Source organism: Myxocyprinus asiaticus, chromosome 18 (genome assembly GCF_019703515.2).
Source record: "Myxocyprinus asiaticus isolate MX2 ecotype Aquarium Trade chromosome 18, UBuf_Myxa_2, whole genome shotgun sequence".
In the NCBI taxonomy this organism is placed as follows: Eukaryota; Metazoa; Chordata; class Actinopteri; order Cypriniformes; family Catostomidae; genus Myxocyprinus; species Myxocyprinus asiaticus.
In genome coordinates, this window is record NC_059361.1 from 1,982,501 (window position 1) to 2,003,565 (window position 21,065).

Below are 21,065 nucleotides of genomic sequence, written 5' to 3' on the forward strand. Positions count from 1 at the left end.
GAAGGGGTAAGTGAAAGAGAATTTTCCTATATATGGCTATATTTGTGATAGGCTAGGTCTGTGACACTTATTAGAAAGTTCATATTCTTATTCTGCTGTTGAAAATAATCCAGAGTGCATAATTGTATAATTCGCAAGCGATCTAGTAACAGCTGCGCCCTGTTTGATTGACAGGCGGCGTATGTGTGTGTGCTGAACATGCTCGTGCTAATGCACACCTGAATGGTCAAATACATTGTATTCATGTAAACACAGAGAGTGATGTCTAAAGTGAACGTAAACAGTGGAGATTTGTGGATTTGAATTAAAATGTGGGATTTGTAAGTATAAATGTAAGCTGCTGCCGTCTAGTGTGTCATTATTATAATAAACAACCATAACAAGAAAACGAGAAAACACTCACTGCTCTTGACTGAGTAACTTTAGTAGCTTTAAATAGTATTAATGTATTATAATCCTACAGTGAAGACCAGTAGTAGTTTTATGTTGCATTTCATTCTGAATGTTTATTTGAATACTTGAAACTGCTGTTAAAAACTTTTAAAGCTGTTAAAATAGCACCGGATTGTTTTATTGTTATTTTATTACTGACTGTTTACTAGTCTTGAATATTTAAGAACTTGAAAACATTCTTCCATAATTAACATATTAGTTAGTGTTATTATTTTTTGCGGTTTTGAAGCTGGTTTTGAGAATCGTCAAATTTCACTACAGACTACTGAAATGCAGGTATTGCGATGATGTATAGCCTTTATTGTACATGGCAGATGTTGCTGCAATAACATGATGAAAAAGTAGATCTCTGATGAAATCTCTTTTTTTGCGAGGCATGGTCCACGTCAACAGATGCTTCTTGTGAATAGCAAACTCAAAATGTTTGAGTGCTTTTTATAAGTCAAAGTAGCTCTAACCCACACCTCCAATCTCGTTTCATTCATTGGATGCCAGGTTTGCCAACTCTTGACTCTAATTAGCATTTGTTGATGTCATTAGCCTAGGGGTTAACATACTTTTTCCAACCTACACTATGAATCTTTAAATTATGTATTCAGTATGTACAAGGACAATACAACAATGTGTGTGTTATTAGTTAAAACAGATTGTGTTCGTTCATTATTGCAACTTAGATGAAGATCAAACCAGATTTTAAGACAAATTTATTCATAAATCTAGGTAATTTTCAAAAGGTTCACATAATTTTTCTTGCTACTGTACCTGCAAAAATTAGGTTCAAGCAGTAAGTCACCAGCACCAGGTTTGTGTTGCCATTGCTAATGAATTCCTTTCTGTAATGAATCATTATTAAAGATGCGTTCTGCATTACGTATCTTATCTCAGTCGTGTGCTGCTTTCTGTCAAACTCCCACTTACACACAAAACCTCAAATCCTCTAAACATGACATCTGCTCCAGAATTGCATATGGCTTCAGATTGTTTATTTTTAGAACTCTGTGTATACAAATATGTATATTTTGGGTAAACTTGTGTTGAAATGTTTATACATAGGCATTATCGTACACAAACGTCTATTTTGGTGGCGTATGTACGGAAGCAATTGTTTGGAAATGTATTGCTGTCATTGACCTAATTGTCTCCGTTGGCGCTCCACTTCTGAGAATCGCAGAGCTGCACTCACTGTCACATATAAGCTAAGCAAGAACAACTCATAGCCAGTGAGACAGCTCAAATCATTAGAGACTGATAGAGATTTTTATGACTCTTGGAGTCTGTTTTGCCATTAGCTATCTAATAGCAAATAGTGTGCATACATAAATAAGCTGCAACATACCAAGGAGATGTTAAAAGCTATCTGCACTTGAGTGCAACCACCAAAGAGTGGGTAATTGAGTTTAATTGCCCATAGAAAGAGAGCGAACACAGAATGGGGTGAGTAAGCACTTACTTGTGTTCATGAGGAGTTTTTGAATTCCAGTGTTGACATTGAACTCCACTCTTGGTCACTGATCTCTTCCCTTTATAGTTGAGGCCATTGCCAATGATGCACTCTCTCACAAAGTCTATTGGATGACAAGTGCAAAGCCACATTTTAGTGGTACAACAAAAACTCGAGATTTATTAGAGAATAGAGAAAGTAAACTGATGTGAACTCATGCGTCTGACTAGGTCGAAGTTTATTAAAAGAATTGAAGAAATCTATGAGTTTGTCAGCAGTAGATTTAGACAAGCAAAGTCAACAGAGACCCAAGTCTGAACTTTGTGTTTTTGGGTCATGAATAACATGATCATGAGCTGTAAGTGTCTAGTCTTAAAAAATGCAGTGCTTAAAGGATTAATTCACCCAAAATGAAAATTCAGTCATTGTTTATTCACCCCTGTGTTGTTATAACCCTATATGACTTTCTTTCTTTTTCATAACACAAATGGAGAAATTGTGAATAGGTGTTGTGCTCAGTGATGTCATACAATGGCAGTTTATGGTGACCACCTCGTCAAGCTTCAAAAGAACACAAAAGTATAATTCAGAAGTCTAATAAATTATTCCATGAGACTCATGATTGTTATGAAAGCATACGATAAGATTTGGTGAGTAACAAACTGAAATCTAAAGTATTATTTAGTTTAAATGTTCACTGACCGTTGATCTCCTGTGAACGTTCATGATAGGACACGAGAGCAACAGTTCACGCTGCCCCCTTGAGGAAATGGTGCGTTCAAGCAAAAACTTGTTTTATTTATCTAAAAACAGGTCCTCCACAGCAATAGTGACAATAGAACACAACACAGCTGCACACACAACAGAGAACAGAACTTACTAAACATGTCTAAAGAGTTTGTAGTCGAAGAACTGATGCATTTCTATGCCCAGCCTTATTTATTTTTTTTATATTCGGTATTCAGAAATCAAACAGAATCATAGAGGAGGCTACAGGACATCACAGTCACATCGTGTCCTAACATGACGGCAAACGACATGCGATAAAAATATATATTTTACAAATATATACAAATAGTTGACAAATATTTAGAGTATTTGTCAACCAAATAACTGAATTTTCATTTTTGGGTGAACTAATCCTTTAAGATTTCTAAAGATCTGCAGTATTTTGGGTATATAAGGAGTAAAAAAGATAACAGGGGCATTTGTACTGCTAGTGACTAAGAGTTAATTTATTTTGCTGCTGTGTCATATCACACTAAGAATGAACGTGTTGATGGAGTTTGTTGTTGCATGTGTGTGTCATCCTCACATGGGCACCGATCTCACATTTGTTCACACTGAAACTTAATTAATCCTTAAGAGTCTCATACTTGGCTTAGGTTTGGGAACAGTTCTTCACAGTCTGAAAGCTCTCGTTGCTGGATAATGCCAGCATTAGATGTCTTTGTATTGAGATGAAAAAGGTTTTCAAATAGTGGCCGATAAATAGACTGATATTTGATGTTTTTAGAAAAGATCGGCATTGGCCGATGTATTTTCCCATTTGGCCGATTCATTTCGCAAGCCGCAACGGTGCCAAGAATCACCCGTTTGCATGTGAAGGAAACGTCAGAGACATATAATGACCAATACAGTTCGTTTTGTTGTTATGTGCAACGTAAGGCTCAGCAAACACACATGACACTTAAGGCACGGTCACATTTACCTTCGCATGGTGAAATTCCGTTGGTGAAATACAACTCAATGGGAGTCCACACGACTGTGATTTTCTCTCAATGGACTTTCGTTGGCGAAAAATTTCCCTTTGTTGATTTCGCGTGGAGTTGACGTTTGGTGAACCTTGACGGGCAAATTCACAGAGTTGACCAATAGGAAGTGCTTGGTTTGGCAGTGTCTTCTGTGTGGGCGGAGATTCGCAAACTGCTACACTGAATATTCGGTATAGCCAAATAATGGACAGTTTGTTTTTAACTTCACTCTTCTTGAGTATAAAGTGCAGCATTAAAAAGATTCTGCTTGGCGCTCAACATCACTTGATTTGATCATCATAGTTTGATTCGGTCTTTTTGTGAGAAAATGCGATTGCTAATGTGCACATACAATCATTGAGGAAGTTTCCCTTGGGAGCTTAATAGAGGAGCTACATCTTGTTTCTACAGCTTAACAAAAAAACAGTTAGAAACGCTTTGACAGATGAAACATAAATCCAGTAAATACACGATTATATACCTTATCAATGTTTTTATGCAGTTAGGGTATTTTGTACAAGAAATGCTAGCCAATGTAGCCTTTAACATTGTATAGAAAGCTACAAATAATATATTTTCTGGCTCATTCTATGAACAGAATCCACATACGATCAGAAAAGGATGTGGTTGTGTAAACTCTGTGGGGTTTTGAAGTAAGTTTGGAGCAGCAGAAATAGTTCATCTTGTGTAAATTGTAATGTGAACATTTAGCTTTATGCTAAGCTAAAATGCTCTTTCTTGCCTTTACATGCATCTGCTACCAGGCGCGATTATATTTTATGATATATTATATGAAGAAAATTCACCTGTGCATAACTTTTATCTCTAGTAAGACCTTTGATATTAGAGCAAAGATGTACTGCAAAAATGTTATTCTTAATGAGAATTTAAATTTTTTCTGGAAAAAATATCTAAAAATCCTTAAAACGATCAATTTACATTAAGTAGCAAAACTGCATAAGATATTTACCATGTGTGATATCATTTATACATGTGACGAGGAGGAGGGCGGGCTGGGCCGTGAGGACACATGGCTGGCCCTGAATCGGGCTAATCAACTGGGAGGGGGATAAAGACGAGCTGGAGGCGCCAGTTTGAGAGAGACGCACGCAGCCGCTGAGTGTGCGTTTATGTGTTTTATGTTGTTTTGAGTTTAAGTCATTAAAGTTTATGTTGACTGTTCTGCCGGTTCCCGCCTCCTCCTTGCCCACCTTACCCCGATACATTGGTACCGAAACCCAGGAAGGAGGAGGGATGCACTGTCGTGGATTCCTCGCTGCTGCCATCTGCCAGGGGAGCAGCTGTGGCCGTCTGCCTGGGGACGGAGGGGTCGCTGCCGACCGGCGAGAGTCGGAGGAACCGTTGTCGTCTGCCGAGAAAGGGGAGGAGCCGTTCCGTCCATCAGGGGTTGGAGGACTCGCTGCCGTCCAACAGGGGAAGAGCGAGCTGTCGCCCACCAGAGGTCGGAGGAGTGGCTGAGGACCAGACGACGGCGTGTCCGGGGACCGGCGAGCCAGTTTTCTCTCTCTCTCCTCTCTCTCTCTCTCTCTGTCGCTCTGCCTCGCTCTTTCCCTCCCCTCGTCTCTCCCAGGGCTATAGAAAGGTGGGTAAAACCTGCCGGCAGGCGTGGCCGGAAAGGCAACGCCCCCCCTCCAGAAAGGGAGGGGAGTACGTCATGCCAGGGTTTCCCCGGCCTGAGTCGGGTGATGGAGGAGTGTGATGAGAAGCAGGGTGGGCCGGGCCATGAGGACACACGCCCGGCACTGAATTGGGCTAATCAGCCAGGAGGGGGGATAAAGACGAGCCGGAGGTGCCAGTTCGAGAGAGAGAGAGAGACACACTGCTGTGTGTATGTGTGTGTGTGTTTATGTGTTTTATGTAGTTTTAAGTTGAGTTTATGTCATTAATGTTTATGTTGACTGTTCTGCCGGTTCCCACCTCCTCCTTGCCCACCTTACCCCGTTACAATACAGTATATCATTATTATATCAGCCACCCTTCTCTCTAGTTATCGGCGCCATTTAAAACACACATAAATAAATCACTAGTTTAAAAAATAGGCATGCACCAAAATTTTGGCTTATTATTACAAATATGGTTGATAACCAAAATGATGGCTGCAATTATAAATCTATACTATCTATATTAAATCTTTATTATTATTATTATTATTATTATTATTATAGATTGTTTAAAGAAAAACATTGAAACTAAAACGGAATTGCGGAATCCAGTCATAGAAGCGGAATTAACTATAAAACGAGGAATGTTATGACATTTGAAATATTTGGGATGAAATTAAAGTATAAATGCTCAATTAATCAGATTCAAATCGTAATATGTCCTAGTGTGATGATTAAACCACAAAAAGTTGAGATTTACGGTCTGCCTGAGCTGCGTTATTCAATAATAAGTGAATGCGAGAAGCTGCCGCTCATACACTAACAGCATCATTAACATCACGTGCACTGTGTGTGCATGAATGACAAAGAGCAGAGCACTTTATTCACTGTGAAGCGCAGCACATTCAGACTATATATTTATAAAGTTACATCATAGACTTTTGCAGTTTAATAAGCGCATAAGCCTATATAGCTAACTGCTTTTCCAGAAGTGAGAAGTGAAGTTGTCAAAAACATGAGATTTTCCAAAAAAAAGCCCAAATAAAAGCTCCATTTAATTAGGTGCATGAAATTGAAAAAATGCGACAAAAATATATTACTTCTTTTTAGTAAAATATAATAGTCAATGTAGTAGTAGTAGTAGTAATGATAATAATAATATATCAATAATAATTACATTATATTTAAGCAATATCTCAAGCAAGTGTTTCATCAGTGCAGCACTGTATCAAATAATAATAATAATAATAATAATAATAATAATAATAATAATAAAAACAAAAGAAATACAGTTTTGTGTTTTGGATTGTGTGAGGATCAGTATAGATGCTTTTCATTTAATAAAAAATAATGCAATGGTATTTTAAAAAATAATTGTTCTGTTTTCATTGATAAAAATTATAAGAATTAATTTGATTAGAGAGTTTTTTATTTATTTATTTATTTATTTATTTATTTATGATAAAATGTAATTAAACTTTAAAACCTGGAATTCAGAGAAAATAAAATGGAAAACATGGAATATGGAAAAAATTAAATAAAATGGAATTTGGGAAAAAAATAGGGCCCTAAATTTGCATTCTGTAGATGGTATCAGACATTAAAAAAAAATTAATGTACAGTAACAGATTGATAAGTTTTCAGTTCTTTCAAAAACTGGCAAAGAAAAAGAGTATACTGTTTGAATAGGAAAAAACAGCCCTTATATTATCCATCCATTTTCTATAGCCGCTTGTCCTATGTAGGGTCATTGGTAGTGCTGGACCCTATCCCAGCTGTCTCGGGCCGAAGGGACAGGTGGCCAGTCCATCACAGGGCCTTATAAGGTCTACCTCTAATTTCGGCCTAATTAGACTGATGCCTACAACACTAATATTGACCAATACCAATTTTGTCTCAGATATATCATGCATTCCTACGAAAAATCGCCCTCTGGCCTAATAGAGGTCAGGCTTCATGGCAATGAATCCTTTTACCTTTCTTCTCATAAAGATCGAAGTTGAAGTCATTCTCCAAGCGGACACCAAAGGTGAGGCTGTCGTAGGACAGCAAATGACACTTTGCATTTTTCTGATCAAAGCTGAATGCTCTGTAGAGACATATGGCACAGATGTTAATATGATGCATATGAAAACAAGAAGATGGTAGCAGAGGTGAATTGTCACACTTGATGCCATCAGTATTCCCATTACTTCAAACAATGCATAAAATAGTTCTTATTGCCTAATCTTTGAATTTTTAAAGCAAGATGGCATCTCCACAAAAAAATGCAAGCATTGGAAGTGTTAAAGGCCAAATGTCATGCATTATGCAATTCCAGTATATGAAGGCCAGCATTTTGTTCTATTGCAGAAGTAACGAGAGGTCATTGACCTCAAAATAGGAAATAGTTGGACTGCTGAACGTCAATTTCCACTGATGAAATAGATTCCAGCTGCTTCCTCTAACACTGTGTTGTACACAATTAGCTAAATAAATGCTGTTTCAAATCAGAGCGTGCTTGAAAAGAGAAAACTAGGAGTGTGCTGCTTCTTACTGTATATTTAGATGCTTTTTAGAGCCTCTGCAGTGGCTGTTTATAGTTACTTGTAAGGTGGGGTGTCTGTGCATTGACCTTTCTGGACCTCTGTACCTGCAGGTGAACTGGAGCTTCCTGCTGCGACTACAGCGACGTGCACACTTTCCCACGCTCATCTTGCGCCCTTTGGACATGTAGGACAAATCAGGTGGCGTGACCAAGCACACGCCATCCGTCTTCTGGTAGTCTTGCAGGGCATGCCGCTTTGTTTCTGCCACACAGAACACATGTACCAGGATGAGAGAGCTACTGTTTTAGTTGAATCCAAACATCTGTTTAATAACAGATGGAACGTGATTTTATTTCTCTTAAAGGAATGTTCCGGGTTCAATACAGGTTAAGCTCAATTGAGAGCGTTTGTGGTATGATGTTGATTTCCACAAAAAATTATTTCGAAAAAAAAAAAGTAAAAAACGTGGAATACTTGTAACAGGATTATGTATTTAAAGTACAAAATATGACAAAGTATAACAATGTAGCCTTTAAAATCATATAGAACAACGTGATCTCATGAGAATTTGTATGTATTCTTACATAAAATTTGGTTCTAACATTCTCTTACATTTGCATAGACACCGAAATTGACGTTTTGACAGCATATAGAGACGTTGTGACACATAAAGAATGGGCAAGGAGGAGGCGGGAACCAGTTGAACAGTAAACATAAAGTTTAATGGTAAACTTAAAACCAACATAAACAAACATGTAGCACGGCCGCATGTGTCTCTCTCTCGAACCAGCGCCTCCGGCCGCCCCTTTATATCGCTCTCCTGCTGATCAGCCGATTCAGCGCCAGCCATGCTCCATCATGGCCCGGCCATGCCCTCATCCTCGTCACACTCTTCCCCTGCCCGATTCAGGCCGGGTCACAACCGGTCTGACTAACTCCCCCTACTCCACCATCTCTTGTGGGGAGACGCTACCCTTCCGGCCGTTCTGTCAGCCAGTGGCCCACCCCGCCTCCTGTGAACCTGGGGGAGAGACGAGGGGAGGCGTAGGGAGAGGGAAAGGGCGAACGGAGACACAGAGAGAGAGAGGAGAGAGAGAAGAACTTGCTCGCCGGCTCCCAGACACGCTGTCATCTGGTCCTCAACCGCTCGTCTGCCATCGCGCCTCTCCTGGCAGACGGCAGCGAGTCCTCCGGCCCCTGGTGGACAGAACTGCTCCTCCCCTTCTCGGCAGATGGCCGTGGTTCCTCTGGCTCTCACTGGCTGGCAGCAACCCCACCGTCCCCAGGCAGACGGCCGCGGCTGCTCCCCTGGTGGATGGCAGCGGCGAGGACTCCGCGACAGCACATCCCTCCTCCCTCCCGGGTTTTGGCACCACTGTAACACGTAAAGGATGGGCAAGGAGGAGGCGGGAACCGGTTGAACAGTAAACATTAAGTTTAGTGGTAAACTTAAAGCCAACATAAACAAACGTGCAGCGTGGCCGCATGTGTCTCTCTCTCTCTCGAACCAGCGCCTTCAGCCGCCCCTTTATCTCGCTCTCCCGCTGATCAGCTGATTCAGCGCCGGCCGTGCTCAATCATGGCCCGGCCACGCCCTCATCCTCGTCACACTCCTCCCCCACCCGATTCAGGCCGGGGCGCAACCGGTCTGACTTAACTCCCCCCACCCCGCCATCTCTTGAGGGGAGACGCTGCCCCTTCCGGCCGTTCTGCCAGCCAGTGGCCCACCCCGCCTCCTGTGAACCTGGGGGAGAGACGAAGGGAGGCGTGGGGAGAGACGAAAGGGCGAGAGGAGACACACAGAGAGAGAGAGGAGAGAGAGAGAGAAGAACTTGCTCGCCGGCTCCCAGACACGCTGTCATCTGGTCCTCAACCGCTCGTCTGCCATCGCGCCTCTCCTGGCAGACGGCAGCGAGTCCTCCGGCCCCTGGTGGACAGAACCGCTCCTCCCCTTCTCGGCAGACAGCCGCGGTTCCTCTGGCTCTCGCTGGCTGGCAGCAACCCCTCCGTCCCCTGGTGGATGGCAGCAGCGAGTACTCCGTGACAGTGCATCCCTCCTCCCTCCCGGGTTTCGGCATCACTGTAACACATAAAGGATGGGCAAGGAGGAGGCGGGAACCGGCTGAACAGTAAACATTAAGTTTAATGGTAAACTTAAAACCAACATAAACAAACGTGCAGCGCGGCTGCGTGCGTCTCTCTCTCTCTCGAACAGGCACCTCTGTCTGCCCCCTTATCTCACTCTCTCGCTGATATGATGATTCAGTGCCGCCCCTGCTCCATCACAGCCCGGCCACGCCCTCCTCCTCGTCACAAACGTACAAATGTTTATGTGTACTGTTTGAATTGATAAATATTGAATTCATAGAATTGATCAGTTCATTATATTTAATTTATAATCAATGAGATTAGTTAAATGCCATCACATTTATTTCACGCAGTTGACATAATAATATAACATTTTAATGGTTTCATTCAGTTCTGTGGGATTTCAATACAACGTTTTAAAGGATTATATCACTTTAACCAAGACTAAACCTTAAAATGTTAAAATGAATAAAACCTCTGTAATCATTAAATCATTTATTAAGCAAATTATTTCATTTTTGTTTGCCACGGAACACAAAAGGAGTTTTCAGAATATGCCAAAAAACTAAATAAACCATAAAACACGCAAAAAACAATAATAAAAATAATCCATAAATTTGTCAGCTATATTCCTAATCTTCAGATTGCTTTCTGTGAAGAACAGACCCAAATTCAAGCCTTTTATTCAATGGTATCCATCTCCATCCGCCATCGCGCCCGCCATAACAGTCAACCCGCATTATTTTCCTTTTCAAAATTCAAAAATTGACACCTCAAGAGGCATTACGACCAATGGTTTTACGACAGTGATGTCATATGCTCATTGGCTCTCAAGTGTCTCAATACCGTTTGCAACACATGCCGTATTCTGTGATGCATATGTTTGAATGAGATATGACAACGCTGTTACGGAGTGCATCAGAAGAAGATTTCCAGACATGAATAACTTACATTTCACTCTCTACCTCACACAATGCTATTGATCACGACCTAATCGTGTTTAAAAAATGAATGTTTAATTTGCTATTAAAGGAAGTAGAGCAGAAAATGAGCTGTTTGAGTTGGCTTTATCATAAGATTAATCTTGCGTGCATAACAGGATACAAATGCATCTATCACTGTCTACTGTATGGTAGATTGAGAAGGCCACAGGAACTGCCTCTGATTCTACAGACCAACACCAAACCTTCTGAAACCAGGACCTAGCCAGCTGCAGTCTTCAGAACTGAGTTATCTGTCTAACATATGGTTAGAGAGTGCAGGGTTCACGCCAACAGACCACGTCGTAAGCCCAGGCACAAGTGTGCTAAACACTGATGGTAGACCAAGCAAGGTACATTACACCCAGCCTCAGCTCTAAAACTGACCCAAAACCAGCAGTCATGCTCTTTGTAAAGACTCCAGCTGAACTTCACATATGCATAAGAGTCTATTATAGAAAAATAAGCCTGTACAGAACAGATAAAGCAAGAGGACTGGGAGTTTGACAGTGCACAAGACATGAAACTTAAGCTATACTAATGGACTGATCAGAACATACCATTTACTTTACAAACCTTTCATGCAATTCAGTGCCTTGACAGTAAAACCGGTAAAATGTGCTTTATTTCTTAAAGTAATAATAACTTCATTCAGAGACTATTTAGCAGAGACGGTCCACTTATATTAAAATGAACATGAGAAATTGGAACGCCCAACGGTCAATGGATGTAGAAAGGAAGTCCCGCCTTAAAGGTATAAGTGCCAATCACCTTTTAGATACAGACATCACCTGTCAATCAACTCGACAACGTGCATGTGCATTAGCTATACAACCCGGGAAAATTGCATTTTTTCAGCGTAATCTGAGGTAAAGAAGCGCAATTTATGATTCCAATGTTGTCCGATTTTACTACTGATTTGAGATATGTTCTATGATCGTAATCTTGTCCAACCATTTTTGATAGGAGATAGGAGCTGCACTTTCATGACTGGGAATAGCTTCCCGAGAGCGTTCCAAAGATGGCCGCAAGTTGACTCAATTGCTAGAAAGACTTTGCATCAGTTCAATAAGTGAGTCAAATGTTGATTCCTTAACCTGTCTGGGTTGCGTTTCCCAAAAACATCGTAAGCTTAACGCCGAGTTCAAACATCCTCCGTGAGCAAGGCGGGAGCGGTGCGTTTTCGTTTCGGCACCCATATTAACAGATTACACCGTTCACACTGCAAGCGTGAGTCGTGAGGTGATGTGTCCCAGAAGAGTCCCAGACATGGAAAAGAGCGGATGTTGACTGTAGAAACCATTGGCGCCAATGGTCGCTACGATCAACTTAAGCTTACGATGCTTTTGGGAAATGCAGCCCAGACTGATTCAGTGAGTCAATCAGTGAAGATTTCGTCTAACTCACTCCGGGTTCACACATCCTGCACGAGTGTGGCGTGAGCGAGGCAGTCACGTTGGACATTAGCATTGGCTGCGTCTCTTCCGTGAAAGACAGCAGCGCTTCTGCGCAGAAAATAAAGTTATTTATGGGGTCCTACGCCAGTTTGTTTCTTTAATAAGGTCATAATGAGCTGAGGTTATTGCTGCTTCAGAGACAACAGCAAGCAGTCACGTGCACTTCATCTTTATCAGCACACTTGGAAGTGACTGGGTAATGTTGTGTCTAAACTGTACACCTATATCCACAGAATGGCAAAAGGTCCAGCATTTTATTAATTCTTTCCTTTACTAAGTTATTTTAATGAGTTTACTTGCATGCAGACATAGAAAATGTAGTGTACTATAGGTTCAGTTTGAATAATTTTGATTTGCTTTTGTGTCTTTTCTATAATCTCCTTTAGATTATTTTAGTGTTGTACTGCATCCAGAGCCGCTGAGCTCAGTGTGAGCCGCGCGGAAACTATCCGCTCACTGCCGCGTCTGGGACACTTCTGGGACGCGTCACCTCGCAACTCACGCTTGCATGGTGACCGGTGTAATCTGTTAATATGGGCGCCGAAATGAAGCTCACGGAGGATGTGTGAACCCGGCGTGAGTTAGATGAAATCTTCCCTGATTGACTCACTGAATCAGTCTGGGCTTTCCCAAAAGCATCGTTAACTTAAGTTGATAATGGTGACCATTGGCGCCAATGGTTTCTACGATCATCATCCGCTCACTGCTGCGTCTGGGATGCTTCTGGGATGTGTCACCTCACGACTTACACTTGCAGTGTGAATGGTGTAATCTGTTAATATGGGTGGCGAAACGAAAAACGCCGCTCACGGAGGATGTGTGAACCCGGCGTCAGGGTTTCTCAACCACTGGGTTGCAACCCAAAAGTGGGTCGCAGATCATTGTCTGCTGGGTCGCAAAATCTTTTCTGTCATGAGTACAAATTACCAATTATAAAGATATAATTGAACATTTGCAATGTTAAGAGCAACAGTGATCTCTATTGTCGAATCGTGTTAATATCTCCAGGTTTACATAAACGACCATAAGTAAGAGGCTGCATTTCGCTGTCCAAACACAATAATCCAACAATGCTACAAATCGTCCTTTTTGGACAAGATCTCTTCACATAGCGTTGCATGCGCTATCTCCATGCATTGCCGTGCTAGTCTGAATGCAATCCAATCTCTGGACATCATCAGGGTTGCCACCCGTCCCGTAAAATACGGCATCGTCCCGTATCGGATCAATACGGGACACTGTTTGTCTCGTATTTAAGCTGGTCCGATGGCGTCACCGCAAAATCGTTCAAGATCATTAATTTAACCTTGATATTCGTTGTAAATTGTGCCTACGGTGGGTAAGGGATCATCTGAGAAGTCCTCACATTATGCTAAAACGTGCTAAAACTGTGAACCATGTGGTAAGGGACTGTCTGAAAACTTCAGCCAGCAGCACCAAAGCTACAAATATTGGGCTATAGATATTAGGGCCACTATATTATAAACACATAAATATAACTAGATTAATTAAGTACCTATTAATTTATTTTGGTCTAACCAATATGAGTTTGTGAGTCTTTTAACTGTTCATTAAAAGAACTGGTTCAAAAGAAATATACTGCACTGGTTGAGTGCATGCTGCCATTGTTTTGTGAATACAATTGTATTATTATTATTATTTATTTATTTATTTTGTAACATATTTTAGATTTTTTTTTTTTTTTCAATCTCAATGCACTTTATTTAGACTGCTATTTTGCTGTGAATTCAGTAGTGAACTGTCAGTACAATAAGTAAGCTAATTAAGACATTTAGCAAATGTCAAACAAACAAAGTTAATCATTGGAAAGTAGTACTACTAACATAGTTTATATCCCAGTGTATGTGAAGCTCAGTTACACAGATCATCTGGACACCCTTCAGAAACAATCATTATATTTAACATCTATTTCATGACTCAGTATATTTGAACAAAGGCTTTACACTCACCAATACAAGACTGAGTCAATAACAGGCCAGCCAGATCCCTCAGCATCATTAAACTGATCCTGATTAGAAATCATAATTCAGAATAATCAATAAACATTGCGCAATAACGCGGTTTTGATGTCAGATGAAGAGTTTTACAGGCCACATCGGTGGCACAGCACTCTCTAACACTTAGTGTCTCCCTTCTCGATCCATGCACATCGTCGATGACTCATTTATCTAGATGTTTGCGCACAAAAACGGCCCACTCATCATGAATGTCAACATCTGCTAAGTTTTCCGTAGTGAAACGTAGTGCAATGTTTGGGAACTGTTATTGCTTAATTGCAACATATCGTTATTTTGATATATTTGTAATTTGATCCTGTAAAATACATATTGGAATGCATGGTTGCATGGCTTAAAAATTGAGAAATTATGAAAATGTAAGTGCTGGAAAACTTAAGATAATTTACAGCTGTTCATCCTGAGAATAAAAACTTATCTGTCGTCCAATTCACTACTATATCTCATGCATATACTTAATAATCACGCACTTTATACTGCTGAATTCCATCCCGCATGCTCGCGCACAGAAAGTGCGCATCTCCAGATCACCGTTACAACATGTTACCTTTTCCTAAAGGGACACCGATCGGTCCCCCTCAAAAACTTACCTGAGTAAACCAAAACGGCCACGCAGAGCAACATTTTGTAAATCCACATGTCGCTTTGTAGAGGTTTGTGTTTGTGAACCACCCCCCAAAATGCAAAAGATGACAGAAGTCTTAGCTTTCGCCTCCTTTAAATAAAAAGAATAAGAAATGAATCTCCCAGCAGCGCGCGATGGACTGACTGAAGCTGAGTGGTGAGCGCGTTCTCGGAGACTCTGGTTCACGCGCTCCCGCCCCTCTCTTCCTCAGCAGCCCTTTTAAAGAGTCCCACCGATGTCTGTTTCTCCGCATATTATTAGTGCGGATTAACATTTACAGATCGACACTGAGGCTTTTGAACCTGTCCGGGAAGTTAAAATAGGCGGATGGTTTATATTTGTTGACTGCCTAATTTATTGGAGCGGATGGAAAGTGTTGAAAATACGTCAACACAGATGTGTATAATGCTGACTAACCCCTCATGGGTGTTTGGGGATAAAGTTGCGAATTGATAAATCCTGGGACACTATTTTAAGTTAATAAGATGAGATAAATTACCTTGCAACATTTAGTTTCTCCCAAAATGCCATAATCTGTAGAGTTATTCACTGGAATAATGACTAGTGAGGTTTACTTAAAGTTGAGTGTTAAAGGATTAGTTCATGCAAAAATGAAAATTCAGTCATTGTTTACTCACCCCTGTGTTGTTATAACCCTATTTGACTTTCTTTCTTTTTCTTGATGCAAAGGGAGAAATTGTGAATAGGTGTTGTGCTCAGTGATGTCATACAATGGCAGTTTATGGTGACCACCTCTTCAAGCTTCAAAAGAACACAAAAGTATAATTCAGAAGTCTAATAAATTATTCCATGAGACTCATGATTGTTATGAAAGCATACGATAAGATTTGGTGTGAAACAAACTGAAATCGAATGTATTATTTAGTTTAAATATTAACTGACCGTTGATCTCCTGTGTGTGTTCATTATAGGACACGAGAGCAACAGTTCACACAGCCCCCTCATGACATTGGGGCGTTCAAGAGAAAACTCGCTTTGTTTATCTAAGAACAGGTCCTCCACAGTGATGGTGACAACAGAACACAACACAGCTGCACACACAACAGAGAACAGAACTTACTAAACATGTCTGAAGAGTTTGTAGTCGAAGAATTGATGCATTTCTGTGCCCAGCCTTATTTATTTTTATATTCGGTATTCAGAAATCAAACAGAAACATAGAGGAGGCTACAGGCAGCCACAGTCACACCATGTTCTAACCTGATGGCCAGGGGCGGGTTTACGATTTCTGAGGCCCCAAGCATCCGACCAAACCGGGGCCCCATTTTGAAAATTTTGCATTCAAATTGTACATTCAAAATGTTTAATAAAATAAAATTCTGGTTCAAGATAATTAACGCATGGTTTCCACTTTTTTCGACAATACAGTTTTAAAAAAGCAATATTTACCAACATAGATATTTTACAAAACACTATGAACAGGGTGTGCAAAACCTACTTCTTCACTCACTAACATTTTTACATTCAGTTGTTATTTATTATTATTATAACCCAACAATTATTCATTGTAGTCCAGTTTGTGATTATAATATGATACAGTATTATTATTATTACTTTGAGTATTTGTTGTATACAATAATAATATATTTCTGTCATCTGAAGCTTATATTCTGACACTGAAGTGTATTGTTCATCATGTTGTAATAGGCTGTATTTTATGTAAGCAGTAAACAGTAAACATACAAGGCACGGCGGCCCCTCAGCACACTAAAGCAGAACATTGCCGTTTATCAAGTGCTGAAACTTTTGTTGGTGCAGAATATTCTAGAATAATGTGAAACATTGTAACAGTCACCTCTTTGCAACCTGAAATTGTTCAGAACGTTAAATCTTTGTGACACCTGCGTTAAAAACAATCTAAATGCAGCCCAACAAACAAAAACGTGCGTTTTTGAGACCTGATATTATTTTAAAAAATGTGCCGGTCCTGTATGAGACACTGAAGAAACAGTGAGTCGCGGTGCAGCAGTCAAGGACGTTCGTCCAGCGTGTTTACAAAGGAAAACAATGGAGCAGAAAAACAGAACACACGCACCCAAAAACACATTCAGTGTGAACGGCCCCTAACTCATCTGTTCGCGTGTATCTGTGAGTGAGAGCGCGTGGGTGAAACTATATATTTTTTCATAAATTACATACCCGAACCCAAAGTCCTACTTGAAAAACTGACCCGAACCAGCGGACCTCTAACGTGAACTGCTCTGAGAGCGCTGACAACAGCGTATTCAAACGTTTACCCAGAACAACATGTCACCCCTCAAGCGGTTTTTGTGGAGCTTTCCTAATGGGGCGGGGGCCCACCCGATGTCCAGTGCCCCATGCAATTGCATGGTTTGCATGGTGGTTAAAACTGCTACTGCTGATAGCAAACGACACATGATAAAAGGTATATTATCTGTGGTAATCAGAGTTTTTGTCCTAACCAGCCAAGTTCATGCTTTAACTTATTCAATGCAGAAAGTGCTTAGTCTTTTCTGCTATATTTACTTCACCACCAATTTTTGTTTAGTGTTGTTGCTAAATAGAAACTGTGATCATTTGATATCAGCCACTGCTGTCATGAAAAAGACAGAGATTCTGAAAGCTTCTTGCATTGTTTAAGGAGATTTAATATTAATTTGATACCATTTTTAGCAAACTCATAGAAAATAACCACAACAATCCTAGATGTTTATTCAGTACTGTGGCTAAATTAGTTAGGAATAAAGCCTCAACTAAACCAGATATTCCGTCGCAGTACAATAGTAATGACGTCATGAATTTCTTTACTGATAAAATTGAAATAATCAGAAATAAAATTGGAATTATGCAATCGTCTGTCACAGTACCTCAGAAAACAGTGTCTCATAATTTTCCTCATGAGCAACTTCAATCCTTCACTGTCATTGGTCATGAAGAGCTAACAAAACTTATCAAAAATCAAAAGCCACAACATTTATGTTAGATCCAATACCAACTAAGCTCTTAAAAGAGGTATTCCCTGTAATCTTCTTACCTCTTCTTAATATTATTAACTCCTCGCACTGTTCAGGACACAGACACACTCAGTTTAAGTCTAGACTAAAGACTATTTAGCCAGACAAACACCTAATTTATCCATCAACTCACAATTAGGCTGCTTTAGTTAGGTCTGCCGGAACCTGAAACATCTATCATGATCTATAACTCTGCATAAAACTGAATGGCATCTACGCTAATATTGTTCAGTTTGTTTCCCTGTCTCAACCTCGGGACTCCTATCCTGAGGTTACCAGAACTGGACAGATCCAGCGCCGTTCCTGTTTTGTGTTGGGCTCCACTTCTACGTGTCGCTGTGTGATGATGACTAATAGCAGCCGGTGCCAGCCAGACATCACTTCAGTCTATTACGATGGACTTCAGAGGATGAACTGATGACAACTCCAACCATATGACATAGGATACATCATATGCCACTGCCTGAACCTTGGACTTAGGATGGACCTCACCAAAATTACCGGCCAGGTTGAACTGCGATGCACTTCACTTCTCTGCCTGCATTTCCTCGGTCTAATGATGGACTACACTCTTATAATGTAATACACAGACTATCAATTAATTGTCAACAAAAGCCTTCATCAGCCAATTAACAAAGTACAATGCATCTATGTGAACTTCTGCAGTTAATCCAGGATGAACTTCAAAGACATTAGTCATTAATCTTACAGTTCATACAAAATCTTTGTTTTAAACACTGACCCTTAACACTTACTTAGTTTAATCATTTTAAACCATGACCTGCACTATACATAAGTAATATTGCCATTATATTCATGATGTTAGTCAGAGGAGAACTGGCCCCCACAGTGAGTCTGGTTTCTCACAAGCTTATTTTTCTCCATTAACCAACGTCTTATGGAGTTTTGTGTTCCTTCCCACAGTCGCCTTCAGCTTGCTCACTAGGGTTCTAAATACAATTATTATTTAATTATTTATCTTTATACACCATTTACAATCATATTTAATCAAACTACACAATGATGACTCTAAGACTTTGTAGATATTACAGTTTCATTTTCTGTTAATGCATGATCTTCTGTAAAGCTGCTTTGAAATGATGTGTGTTGTGAAAAGTGCTATACAAATAAAAATGACTTGATTTGAGATGGTTTTACAGTATTCCCCACTGAAACCAACAAAAAGATGTCAAACATAGTATGATATCACCATGTTTTTATTTATTTATTGAATTATGTCTTTCTCTTTTTTCTTTTACATAGTGCTATGGTAATGTTATGTTTTTTGACATGTAAGGTATTAATATCATAGTGTTCTATGAAGTATATTGGAATACCATGGTAAACCACAATCACTTAATACCATCTGATACCATCACTTTACCATGGTACCGCTACAAGGATTTAAGCTGGTTCAAACCTAAGTTTGTGTAGTAGTAGGCTAACTATGGTATTTTGGCAGACACCATGGTTACCATGGTAAATATTTGTAAGGGTTTATTTATGATTTATCTTGTCATATTTTCATTTCATTATCGCAACTATTCACCATGATGTTTAAGATAAAATGTACATTATTGTTATTGTTGTTGAGGCAAAACCATACATCACGTTTCATTTGATTTATAGAAGTCGATATTGATGCTGGAGGAGAACATAAGTGTTTTTCAGATAAGAGAGAGGGATGAGAGCAGGTTGTTTATTAAACAGCACTACACTCAAGATGCTCTCGTCTTCTTTATTTTATAATGGAAATACTCTCCATGTGTTCTCCATGTGTTTATTTGTGGCACACTCGTACTCAAGCAGGTGTTATTGGCTGTTTTGCTTTTGGACACATCTTGGCGTTTTGTTTGGGTGCAAATTTTTCACTCTGTTTGGCATGTTTGTTTATATCAGGTTGTTTACCCGCTGTGTGTTTGTATTAGTTTAGTTAATAGCGGTAGTGTTTATGTGACTGTCGTATGCGGCTTGTGATCGTATTGCTTCTCTCCTTCCTCTGATGATGGAGGGACCCAACTACACATGCCCAACGACATGCCTGATGGCCCCACGGGTGTAATCACTCAGTGTATGTGTGTGTGACACACAGCATCATCACTCCACATCCTGACATCTCATCTCTCGGTACCTCTGGGTGAATCTCATGTTGAGGTCACACTTGACCTCAAAATCAACAAGGGGAAAAAAATGCATTATATTTTACATTAAGGAAACCAAGCCTATTTTAGGATCGTTGTGATTTTGTGAATTGTGACAGTATTTTAATGAAAATTAGTGTTTTATTTATTTATTTTTGGATAAGTGTAAATAGCAACAAAAAGCATCTTCTGTGCACTAAGTGCAAACTCCAGGTCCAGCAAGGTCTCCTAAGCAACCAAATTGGCCCGGTTGCTAGAGAGGGTAGAGTCACACGGGGTAACCTCTTCGTGGTCGCGTTGAGTGGTTCTCACTCTCAATGGGGCGTGTGGTAAGTTGTGCGTGGATTGTGGAGAGTAGCATGAGCCTCCACATGCTGTGAGTCTCCACGGTGTCGTGCATGAGTCACGTGATAAAATGCATCTCAGAAGTGGAGACAACTGAGACTTGTCCTGCGCCACCGGGATTGAGGCGAGTAACCACGCCACCACGAGGACCTACTAAGTAGTGGGAACTGGGCATTCCAAATTGGGAGAAAAGGGGATAAAAAAATAAATAAATAAAAAGTCGTCGCATACAGTGTCGTTGAGTCTCGAGCAAGTGCAGAAATGAAAACATTCATCAAAAAAAAACAAAAAAAAAAAACACCAGCATTACCGACCACATACGTTCAGCTACAAAATCATACCCCACCATGTTTTCAATCTAAAAGCCCACATTTCTGGCGCAGCCGTGTTGACGTCATTTTCGGCAAACAACATCACATAGTTTAACGGAATTTGGTGCTGATGTGTGAATGGTAGCAAAACAGATAAAGATGGAAAGTAGCACATTTGGTACATTTACCAGTAAAGGCAACCCAACGATTTCCCTGTAATTTACCTGGTTGCATGTGTGAATGGGGCTACTGAGAGGAAATCAATCTTCATATTATTTTTAAAAAAAA

General features: G+C 40.2%; 1 protein-coding gene across 1 annotated transcript in view; it reads right to left on the reverse strand.

Annotated features, from left to right (window-relative positions):
- LOC127456213 (hepatocyte growth factor) overlaps nucleotides 1–15,226 on the reverse strand; it is a 55,077-nt gene extending 39,851 nt beyond the window's left edge. The window contains exons 1-4 of the mRNA XM_051724597.1: nucleotides 14,950–15,226; nucleotides 7,903–8,059; nucleotides 7,247–7,359; nucleotides 1,904–2,018 (exon numbers count right to left, since the gene is read on the reverse strand). Of these exons, the coding sequence (XP_051580557.1) occupies nucleotides 1,904–2,018; nucleotides 7,247–7,359; nucleotides 7,903–8,059; nucleotides 14,950–14,998 (434 nt within the window). The 5' untranslated portion in view covers nucleotides 14,999–15,226. The remainder of the gene's footprint in view (nucleotides 1–1,903; nucleotides 2,019–7,246; nucleotides 7,360–7,902; nucleotides 8,060–14,949) is intronic.
- Nucleotides 15,227–21,065: the final 5,839 nt, after the last annotated feature.